Raw genomic sequence first — 12,385 nt, forward strand, 5'->3', positions numbered from 1 at the left:
CGTACAGTATACTGTATAAAAATATTTTCACACAAAGTTTGCAGTGTAAATCTGGATGCAGCGTGGATTTTTAAAGCACTAAGCTCTTTTGGTGCACCATAATTTATGCTGCTGCTGAAGTGTATGCGGTTACACGAATAGATTACAGCTATGCATCTTGTCGCTGTAGGTTTCTGGAGAGTTTCCTTGCGGTTCTCGGATGAAATGTGTATTGAACATGTACGTCTGACTTTATTAACAGTGTGGCTTCTGAGCACGCTGATCTGTACTGAATAGTAGATGTTAGGAAGCAAGGATGTTTGTGTAAACATACCATAATATGCTTGGATTATCAACGTCAGCTACAACGAGCTCAAGTTGAAGTGGAAACACAACAACGAGAACACAATTAAATATTGTGGAATCATCAGTTTGTCACACACACACGCAGGCATTTGTTTTATATGAGATGATGAAGATTAAAAGGAACAAAAAACCCAACAAGAGCAATATGAGCTTGGTTGTTTTCTTGAGGGGAGGAAGTAAATGTCAGAGAAACCCTACTGAAGACAGAAGTGGCAGCAAAAGAGGGAAAAAAAAGGATGAAATTCTGACTGTGAAATGAGGATTAAAATAATTAAAGGAGGAAGAAACTTAACGACATCCAATAATCCTCCTGTCAGTGTTGTATTTGGATGAAAACACCCCAGAAGTGGTTCTGGGAGGGGGAAGAAAAGCCAGGGGACTGCTTTGCACACAGAGCTGCTACTGTAGTTAGCTGCAGATCAGATGGCTCTTAATGTGCGAGCATGTCCTGGTGTTTAACCCCCCGAAACCACAGGACCCGGGGCCTCTTCCCCTCTCTTCCCCTCTCTTCCTCTACTTTCTCTTTTGCTCTTGGACTTCTACCTCCTTTGCCAAGTAGAGCTAACTGAGAGCAGACACATGCTTTGTCCCTGCATCTCTAATCACACATCTGTAATGCAGGCAGGGTTGGCGCGCTTCACTGCTGTTGGAAAGCAGCATTTAGCAGCATTTAGTTTTATTGAATTTGCCCACGGAAGCCACTTTCCTCTGGTGGAAGGACAGGTACCGAAGATGCTTGAGTACAGGTTGCGTGCATGTTTGCATACTATGTGAGGAGGGCCTGGAGGAATGAGAGGGGAAGTGGATATTGGGGGTGTTGAAGTTTGTGGTTAAAGTTGAACTCAGCAAGGACCTCAGTGTTTAAAAACTATGGGTTTTCTTTCACTTTGGCTTCTTTATTTTAATGTGTAATAGAGCTACAAAAACCAGCCTTTTCACTAAAAAGTAAACTGATAAATGTTAAATAATTTACCTTGAGTTGAGAAAGTTGTAGCTTCGTCCAGTGATGTTTTATTAGTTTTGTGACTTTCATAGTGCTCTGTTTAAACACTTAGATGGAACACAACCAGGTTTTTTGTGCCATCAATGGATTCTGTTTATTGCATTGCATGTTGCACAGTAATATCCAGAAAGTCAATTAACCGTTCCATCCTTGCAGAAGCATTGTGGGTTTGTGCCTCCAGCATGCTGATGTGGTTGGAGCCTCAGTCACTTGGGAAAGTGTAGTCTGCACACTACGCACACATGCCTTTAACAACGTGCAGCGTTGCTTCAATGTTACAATGTAATACAACACTTTCAGAAACAGGCGCTGTTTTGACAAATATTCTCCCCAGGAAGAGTATACAGATATCATGCGAGCCTCGTTGTACTGTGTATATTTTAGTATTTCACCCTTTTTTGTTGTTAGACCTGCCGTTAAGGTTTAATTGTATCCCTGCAGCTCCGGCATTCAGTATGTTTGTCAATAAGTTTCAGAATAATTTAAATATTTTTCCCACTTGACACAGGATGTGTGCTTTAACGTGTGCTTTAAAATACAGATTGTAATTTTGTAATATAGCAATTCCTTTTCAAATACAATTTGGATCCCACACCTTGATGCAATTGAAATGTATGAGGGTTTGATTTCCTATAGTTCTCGAAAGTTAGAATAGATATTTTTGGTAAATTATTTATGTGTTTCATCATACTGTCCGTCCATCCATCCATCCATCATCTATTGCCGCCTTTTCCAGTTTAGGGTCATAGGGTTAGGGTCTTACGCTGCTCATCTCATGGTGCAGATTAGATTGCATCTAAAGTTTTTTTTTTTTTTTTTTTTTTTTTGCATCTAAAGTTAAACAGATCCGTGGATGCCTTTTTGACCTCCTTAAAGTCTGTCAGGCAATTCTAAATTCATGCATGTTTTTATATACAGAACATTTCCATCACTCCATCTGGATGTAGTGATACAAACTAAGCCCACAAATTAACTTACTCTCTTTCTGATCAGAAATCTTGCACGAGAGAGAGTACGTTCACCTACGATGACCTTTAGCAGAGGTTCCTCATTAATCCCAGTTGTCTCAGGTAAAAGTTTGTATAATTAGATTGTAGAAAATTGTGACTGCAGAAGTGCACGACTCTTCACAAAACTCAATTTCTATGAGTACACCTGTAGCTCCTTCAACGCCCACAAGCTCTTTAGCTTGGCTCTGCTCAAAATTAATCCTTTACATCATTATTCCAAGGCAGTTCAAATAAGGAGCTGGAGTTATTTTTCAGATCCTGGAATCCAGGAAAGATGCATTTGCATACAAAGGTGACAGCGTCAGATAACATGATGTCAGATGTTTAACTAGATAATTAGCTAGTTAGATGCTAATGCAGTCCACGTTGTCTAATGTGAGGGTCATGCAGGTTCGTGTGTCAAACCAGGATTTATGAACCTAAAAATAGTGAAACTAACAACCAAACCATACTCAACATATAACTTACAATCTTTACACATGTTTATAGCAGTTACTTTCTAATATTCTGAATCTCAGAATTTCCTTGACATGGATTGCAGATGTTTTAGGACGCCGCTTTATATCCCTATCTGTGATACAGTGAAGCAAATGTGTGCAAGTTGAGTTTGCACCTCAGGAACGGAGGCAGTCCTGCCCTGGATTCTGGATTTTCCAATCTTCACAGCTGTCCTAACAGTGTAACCCATCATCGCCTCATTCCAGTTGGGTCCAATCTCGTAACTTCACACCAGTCTCTCAAGTGTGCAAAGTTGCACCACATGAAAGAGCGCGCTTGACTCAAAACTTCTGCTTCAGCCCCCAAACCTCCTAATAACCCCTGTTGCTACTGTCATATCCCATTGGACTCAGTCATATTTGTATAATATCTCTCTGCCTCTGGTTGCTGCATGACCCTCCGGCACTTCCAGGAAGCATGAGTCTGAGAAGCAGGCAGCGAGAGAAATGAAAGAATCAAAGCAATGTTTGCTTCTTGTGTAGTCCATGAGTCTCCCTTTGCTTTCACTTTAAGGTTGCCTAGCAACCAGCTAAATTCAATCATTTCCAAACTCAAACCTGGAGACTCACCTTTTTTACAGTAGATGTGGTGAATGCCCTTAGAAAGCCCAACGGGAACTCAGCACTTGGGCCAGCAATATCAGTAGCTGCGCCCCGATCAACTGCTGAAAAGCTGGGGGAGTTTTTCTCAACTTTCATTTCAGCGCTAAGTCATTCCCACCCTGAAGAAGAGTGGCACCATCAAGGCCTTTAATGACATCCAACCTGTAGCACTTATCTCTCTTGCGACGGCTGTGGCGTGGGTCATCAAAAGCCACATCATCAAAGAGTCAGACTCACTGATGGAGCCTCTCCAATACATATATCGCACAGGCAGAAGGGTTTATGACAACAAAGCTTTTACAATAGTCATCATTCATCTGGAACTCCTCAGAGCCACAGCCAGACTTCTGTTCGCTGACTTCTGTTCAGCATCTAACACCCCGCAGCCTCATATTCTTCTGGAGAAATTCACCAGCTGCTTCCACATGGATGATCATGGATAATAAACTTCCTCTCCGTTGGGTCACAGAGGGTCAATCACACCTTCTACTGCCTCCTTTACACCTCAACCGCCGCCTCACAAGGCTGCTTTACATTCTCTTCCCTGATAACTGCAGATCCACCTCGCCCAACTGGCACGGTGAAATTTACAAATCCAACAGTCTTCCCGTCTCCACCGTCGGGCTCCGTGCAGCACCACAGCTCAGCTGTACAGGAGTCCGTGGAGCGGTGTAAAAGGTTCCGTCTGTAACTGAACCACTGCAGCGGTCAACAAAGCCAACTAATCTAAATTCATCAGCATTTTTCTAGCAAAACACGATCGTTGAATACAGGTACTTAGCCCCCGTCTTTGACAATTAGTCAAAATGTAACTCGAAGACAGAGAGAGAATCCTCAGGAAATCCCATTAACCTTTGAGAAAGTTCAACTTGTTCTCAGTCTGCAAGAGATTTTACTTCCGCTTCACTTTTTTGTTTGTCAGTGAGGTCAAAATTTCACTGCGAAAGTAAATTTTGCAGTCGCCAAAGCCAAAACTCACTACTCACCCTACTAGTTGCCCCATATTGACATTGTCACATACTCAAGTGTCCAAATACACATTAATGCTGGATATTTCTACTGCTATCAGTTTGAAATATCTTAGGCCCCATACATTACACTTCCCACTGAATGGCTTACGGTGGTTCCGTCTCATTTGTAATATTTGTTATATACTTAATGACTGCAGATGAGTGTAGGTCCTGCCACAGCATTTTGATTAGGTTATGGTCTGGACATCCAAAACCTTGGCTCTTAATCTTTCGCAAATTGTAAATTGTTTTCTAATCCTTTCTAGAGCGATGTACAAGACCAATTCCACCTCTAAGGCCATGTCTCCCACTCTTGACATTGAGTTAACATACACCTGAGCCACTCGTGTGAGTGCTCCAGACCAGGACACTTACAGATGATCTGCGGTGCGTCCGAAATGCCATACTAAAAAGTATATACTAAAAAGTATACTTAAATTCGGCACACTTTTGAGTACCGTATTTTCACGACCATACGGCGCACTGTGTGGAAAGGCGAACCCTCAGTTTTGTGTGTCATTTTTGGTTTTAAAACACACATACGGCGCACCGACCCAAAAGGCGCCGTCTACAGAGACGGAGCTGCACACACACGCGCTGCAAAACACACACACGCTAAAAATAGAGTGGAAGCAAAACTTAGTCTGATATTTTATTTCACTTTTCACATCAATCAAACCCTTCAAAGGTTCATTTTCTGTTTCCGCATTAAATAATTTAAAAAAAACACCGGGGCGCCGAACATAAACCCGTCTCAGCCACCAGCCCTTTTCATTTCACTCTGGCTGGAAAAGTCTGTTTAGGCAACGCTTTTCTTTTAAAAATCACCATAGCCGGCAGTTTCTGTCCATCAGCGTGGCAGGCAAGCACAAGAGTAAATAAACTTTTCATACCCCGTTGTGCTGCGGATCCCGACCGCGGCGGTACCGGGTCCCGGTCCGCCCCCCCCCGCGCTGGTCCCGGGTCCCCCGCGCTGGTACCGGGTTGTATCCGACAGGAGCTCCGCTCCGCTAATTCAGCTGCGCCAGGCAAGCACCACATGAATGAGAATGTGTGTGTGTCGCGCCGCGAACACACACACGCCTATGTCGGAGATCCGGTACCGGGTTTGTAACTGACAGATTTGGCTGGAAATCTCGGAGGGTGAAGCTGATCAGACCTGGGACAGACCCCAGAAATCTCTGCTCGCAAAGCGGCCGGGAACCAGGTCATCGGACCCCGCTTGGGGAACCAGGAAGTCGGGAGGAGCAGCGCGCATCACTGTGGCTTTAACCGGGGAAAGTGACCGGTTCCGACCGGCCGGGACCGGAGGAGCCCGCCTGCACTGGTAGCAGGGGCTCCCGGGGAAAGAGCACCGGCATTTCAGCCGGATCTGCCCCGGGGATGCGGCGATCGGACCCGCAAACCCACGGCAGGTGCTTCCTCGGTTCCGACATGCAAAACACACGCGCGCTGCAGAACACACACACACAAGTGTGCTTATTTAAAAATATAGCGGGAGCAAAACTTAGTTCGATTGTATTTTATTTCACTTTACACATCAAGCAAATCCTTAAAAGTCTTCATCTTCTGTTTCCGCATTAATCAGCTCAGTTGATGGTCTCATTCAAACCGCAACTCACGGGGGCTTCACCCGCCCCTTCTCCCTTTACCGTTCTCATGGTGGCCGGCCTTACATTACCGTAATTCAGGTAATAGACACGGCGCACTGTTTCATAAGGCGCCCGGCACATTAAAAAAAAAAAAATAATAATTTATGTGCGCCTTATGGTCGCGAAAATACGGTAAATATCAGTAGTGTGCATTAATTTGGACGTACTATTAAGAGCGCACACGGCACTTCCTGCCGTAGGGAGGGGGGGATTTGTTACCATGGTAACCTGTCACAACAGCGGTAGCAGCGGTAGCAGCGGTAGCAGCGGTAGCAGCGGTAGCAGCGGTAGCAGCGGTAGCAGCGGTAGCAGCGGTAGCAGCGCTCCACTCCGCTATTTCCCGTTTATTCTGGCCGAAACAAGATGACATATTATTAAATATGAATATTATAATATTAATATTATATAATAATATTATTATACTTAATATTATACTTATGACATATACGTATCACTTAGCAACCAAACGCCGCTGCATTGCATTGTGGGAAGTTTCTGCTCGGCTAGTGTCCATCAATCCACACTCAAAAAATTCTCCGGAATGAGTATGGATAGTACATACTATTGAGTACGTTCTAATGTTTCGGACGCACTAAAAAATCTCGCATACTCATTTTGCATACTTATTAGGGTGGAAGTATGCAATTACGGATGCAGCCCTGCTTTTATGGAGATCTGCACACCTGCTGGAGATCAGTTCATCAGGGACTCCTGATTAGTAGCACCTGGCTGAACCTAACATTTCAAAACCTTCACAAGCAGGGAGCAGGCATTTTCATTTTGTCTGTAGTTTTAAATAAATAATGGCAAGGTGAAAAAAGGTTCTATGTGTTAGTTTACCTTATATGGGAGCATTGGTCTAATACTAAGACCTGAGGGGTATTCCAGAAAGCAGGTTCAACAAACTCTGAGTCTAACCCTGAACTCTGAGTTGATTTACCCTGAGATAGGAAACTCAGAGTTTTCAGTTCCAGAACAGCGGATATGAGTTAGTTCAATCAACTCTAAGTATGTTCACCCTGAGTTAAGCGCGTGCATGAGGAAAATAAAAAGCCATCATCAATGGAGCCCTGATACTACGATTCACCATGGCAACCGGCGACAACAAAAGATCCACATACTTCACGCCACTGGAGTTAGAAGTGTTAATACGTGCGTATTTGATATATTCAGCCTACGTACATATTCAGTGGCCATTTCAATGTATAGTGGCTTTATCCCGATTAACAGTTGAGTTCTTCTCAGCCAACAAAAAGAATTTGCTCTGAACTGACAGCACGTCCGCGGTTTGTAATGTTGGATATATATGGCTGGAGAATGTCGTTCAGATAAATAATAGAGTGTGACGAAAAACGGTAACGTTCTGTAAGGTACTCATCAGGGAATGAAAGTATATCTAATCTTGGTCTAAACATCCTCTCCTGACGTAAGGCATTGCAAATTAATTCGGCTTCGATGTCAATTGGACTCCGGAGGAAAGGACACCCCGTGTGGGATAGCTGCTTCAGGCTCAGCAGGAGGGAGGAGACAGAGAGAAACTCAGGGTTTATTGAAGAAAACCTGCTAGCGAGCAGGTTAGGTTCACAGGATCAGTTGCCGTAGTAACTGACTCAGAATTTGAGTTACATCGCTTTCTGGAACTGAAAACTCCGGGTTTCCCTCATCTCAGGGTTAACAAACTCAGAGTTTTCACAAAACCCACTTTCTGGAATACCCCTCTGCTCTCAGATGTTGTTTATTATGTTTTTACACAAAATCAACAGATGATAAAAAGACGAGGTTATGACTTTTGCACATTACTATACTGTATACGTATGTCTACTATAAAAAAAGGAGAATAACGATATTTGTAATCTGAGGAAGTATTTTTTCCAATGAAGCCACTAGCAAAAGTGATAAATGTGAGTCATGCAAACAAACAGGACAAGATAAATAATGTGAAAGGAAAAAAAAGAAAGTTCTAGGAGGCAAATAAAGGTCTGTTTGTGCTCCAAGAGCCTTCTCTTCATGCATTCGCTCCATTGTTTGCCTGGAGAAATGGAGACTCTGGTTTGGTATTTCTCTCTCCTTGCCAGAAACCACAGAGTGACAAAATCTGTGGGGTGTCATAAACGAGCGAAGCCAGAGGGAAAAAGGTGGTTGGGGAAGGGAGGTTGCGAAGCTGGGTTGCAGGGAAAGACAGTCAGATCCATCTGGTCCTGATAAGGCGGAGTGGAAAACAGATGAGTGCGGTGAGGGTAGGGGGCAGGAGATAGGGGGTTGTGGGGGAAGTTGGAAGGGGTGCGTTATAGAGATTTCGATGAGATTGGGATGATATACTGCCGAGCGTTCCCTACCAGTCCTCTCACTATTCCTGCCTTCCCAAGTCAACTTTCAGCAGCTTTTTGCCTGAGGAGAGAACTAAAGAACCGATCCAACAAAGGAGCGAGTCTCTGCCACTCTCGCTTGCTTTCTCTTTATGTCATTCCTTCAGACAACCCTAATCCCTTGCTGGGTGCCATCTTTCATCACAGTATAACGTATGTGTATGATCCCGTGCAGAACACTTCCTGTTAATGTAATGAAGACCGCCAGAAACACTCAGCCTTGGAAACCTGTGGGTGAGATACAGTTTTAGTGACGCTGTACTTGAGTTTCTCCGCTGCTCCGATTCCGTCGGCACGAACATGTAAAACTTCAAGGACTCATCCCATTCCCAACATATAAAACTTGTTCTTGCTCCTGCTTCTTCCTCGTGGAGTTGCATCTCCTCACAACCTCCCCATCTGGGCTGGCAGGAGATAAATTAGCAGGTGTCTGACCTTTGCTGCTTGTGACGTGTGAACTATCCCCGGAGAAACTCTGGTTTTGGAGGTGAAATGCCATTCCTCATGGGGACAGATGTCGTAATTCTCAGACTGCTATGTGACGAGTTTGAACAAAGGTAAACTGTGGAATGGAGGTGCATGGTTGTACTTAGTTTTTATGAGTATGTTTGACATTTAGGGAAACTGACATATGAGGTTTGAAACCGCTTACACTGTATGGTACTTTTGTTCTCCTGGTAGAAACATCACTACAGGCAAGTGGATGTGTCGTGATTTTGAACACATGCACATAATGATAGAAGATATAAAAAAACGTTTGGGGGTTAACTTTGCAAACGTTCATTTCAGGACAGCGTTGCCTTGGACTTGGCGACGAGTGATGGAAGGCGGTCTCGTGGATGTGAAACTGTATCTGAAGTATCCTCCGTCAACCCCGTTCAACAAACAAATCTCATATGCCGGATTATCTTCCTCCTCCAAGGCACGAATGTCCTTAAAAATAACTCCTTATAATAGATTCAAAAGGGATTGAAGGCTCACTACAGAATGAGAAGAAATAAAAGGATGATTTTGACAAAACATAACAAAGCCATTCATAATTCGATCTTAAATTCAGTCATTTATTTCTTAAATGACAAAAGATTTGAGAATTTGTCTTCCAAGTCCCTTTTAGTGCAAGGCATACATTTCTTGAGTGCGCACAAGAAACCGATCTTGTTTAAGTGCCTAATTGCATCAAGTAAATTAAAAAAGGATATTACTGCAGCACATATGCGCTAACGCGTAACAGCATTTATGGGAAATGACTCTCATATCAAGCCCAACTCGCCGATGGAGGGAGCCTCAAATTGCACATTTGGAACAAAGTCAGGCTAATTTTCAGTAGCTCCTTCTCTAAGCCTGACGGTGCACGAGGGGGGTGAATGCATAACCTGTGGTTTCTCAAAGTAAGGATTCAGAGTTAAGTTGAGAATTTTCCTCTTAAGATGGCGACACTGATAGAGCTTTGGAGTTAAACTAACATATGGAGCAAATAGAGGGGTCTCTTGATTAGATTTAGCTTTTCCTTGTCATTACTCATGTGGGGTAGAAATGTTTATGGAGAGCGGTGACTGGTGGGAGGTGGAGCGGGGGGGGCAGAAGGCGTGGATGCTCTCCGTTCGTGTCTCTCCTGGTTCCTGTGGGCTTGCATGTTTATTTTTAATTTCTGATGGTGTTAATGGTAAAAGTCTGTTGAGCATTAATGGGAAGATTGGAGGCAGCATCCATATTGTAATTTTGACAGTTTTGATGTGATAAAGATATTAAAAACAGAAGGAAAGAATTCATTGATAAAATGGGAAACAGTCATGTAAATGTGAATTCACCTTTTTCCAGTCATCTTTGATTTTTTTCCCTTTCTATTCCCACAGTGCTGAGTAAAGGTGCACCTGATATGACTGTCAGGTAAACCTGTACACTGTTTTATTTGAGCTTTTTATTGTTTTCTAAACTTTAAAAGGCACAAGTTTTGTTGATGACTTCTCACTTATCAGCTCTAGAAGTTTCTGGTCGGCCCATTGAATCTTTGTAGCAATAACTGCTAATACGGTTCAAACCTTGATCCTTTTTTTTTTTCCAGACTGTGTAAATAAACGTTTTAAACAGAGCCTCTCCCGCAGCTGGCATCTGACTTTATTTTTATCATAGACGCTCAGTTTATTTTGAGTCTTTACATCTCGAGTGACTCCCGAGCCATTCTTCTGGAAGCTGTGACCTCTCAGAAGTAACAAAAAAGGAGAAATAAAGAACCCGGAGTGTTTTCCTTCCTTCTGGTTTGTTTTTCAGTCCCCTTTAAAAATGAACTTGGGGTTTGGCTGCTATGCACATGGTGCGGTAGCCGGAATAGAGAGAGCAGCCAGGGAGAGAAACGAAAACAGAACGGAAAATAAGGCAAAAAACAAATTTGTTGCTTTTTCAGACTCTTTTATAGGCAACACATTCTAATTGTACGATAACCTTCAGCAAAAAAACGCCATGGTTTCATTTTATTGCGTTATTGTGATAATAGCGTTAAAATGTGCTATTTGATGTGTTATTTTTGAATTGTTGATCAGTCTTGTAGTCTGAATGCCACGATTCCTATTCTGCAAATTTGTAAGACAACTAGCCATGTAGTCTGAACAGCAAAGCAATCTGAGACCATGGAAAGTGTTGTAGTGTGAACGGGGCCTTGCTCAGCTAACTGGCTGCTAACTCTAACCAGAGGGGAAGGAAGAGTATTACTGTATATTGCTTTTGGGTATTCTGTTAGGATTACATTATTGAATTAGTTCATGGATTGTTTGTGCAATGGTTCTGATGTTTATTGACTAGTTCAGCCTGCAAGCATGCTCTCAGGGCTTACGGTTCAACAACAAAATGCCTGGCATCCTAGTTTCAGAACCACTAAAACTGTCAGCAGTGCTTCACTTAGCAAATCTATGACTGTATTAGGCAACAACCCTCTTGCGAAATACACCCTGCATGTTGTACTTTTGCTGTTTGTAATTGTGATTTGTGTTTGAGAACTTAAAGTTTAAATTCTGACTTGGCTCTGAAATGCCTGTGAATTTTTCCCCTTCTTCATTTAAAAAAAAAAAAAAAGAAGCCTAACATCATTTATCGTCCTTCAGTTCTACGCTACAGTATGAATCATTTTCTCATAACTCCAACGCACAGATGCTTCAGTGGCTCTGGGTCAGGAGAGGCTAGCTGTTGCACGCAGGAACCCATAAGGGACGAGCACTGAAGAGGAACCAAAACTCAATAAACACAGCTATGGGGAGGGGGGAGTTAAAGGGTGTGCTTGTCATAATGGAGGCTACAGTGAGCGCTCCAGTGGCTGCTGGGGTTTTGATGCTGTAATGTGAAACGGCTGGGGGAAAGAGGACTACAATTCCCCTCTTTGTCTCGTCTCCACCACACCGTCACCCCTCTGTCCTCTCCTCAGCAGACCCTCACAGTGGCCAGACTCATCATCTCCATCTCTGTCTGTGTCCCCATGTCCGCCACCCATTGCGATGCCGCGATGACTCATTCTAACTTGGACCCGGGCTGATGCAGTTTTCTATGCATATCTGTCTTTGCTTCTGCTTTTTCTCACAAAGTTGTTTTTTTTTTTTGTCATATCTTCCAACTAAACCACTAACAAACCCATACCAGCATTTCATGTATTTACTCTTTTCTCTCATTCTCTACATCTCTTCTCTTCTCTCCTCAGTCTCCCGTGGTGTCTGTTGGTTTTGCCAGGTTTCACCCCAACCTGGTGGTAGGGGGGACTTACTCAGGACAGATCGTGCTGTGGGACAACCGCAGTCACCGCAGGACCCCCGTGCAGAGGACTCCCCTCTCTGCTGCGGCGCACACAGTAAGGCCGGGACCTTCGATCAGCGACACGCACGTGCTGCATTTAGTCTTGTGTGAAGAACGGCTGGGGC

General features: G+C 43.5%; 1 protein-coding gene across 8 annotated transcripts in view; it reads left to right on the forward strand.

Annotated features, from left to right (window-relative positions):
• Positions 1 to 12,385, forward strand: part of LOC133461606 (cytoplasmic dynein 1 intermediate chain 1) — a 58,659-nt gene that overhangs the window by 27,704 nt on the left and 18,570 nt on the right. For all 8 annotated transcript variants that reach the window (XM_061742698.1, XM_061742697.1, XM_061742699.1 and 5 more), the window contains one exon: positions 12,169 to 12,315. In XM_061742698.1, the coding sequence (XP_061598682.1) occupies positions 12,169 to 12,315 (147 nt within the window). The remainder of the gene's footprint in view (positions 1 to 12,168; positions 12,316 to 12,385) is intronic.

This window comes from Cololabis saira, chromosome 15 (genome assembly GCF_033807715.1).
Source record: "Cololabis saira isolate AMF1-May2022 chromosome 15, fColSai1.1, whole genome shotgun sequence".
Classification (NCBI taxonomy): domain Eukaryota; kingdom Metazoa; phylum Chordata; class Actinopteri; order Beloniformes; family Belonidae; genus Cololabis; species Cololabis saira.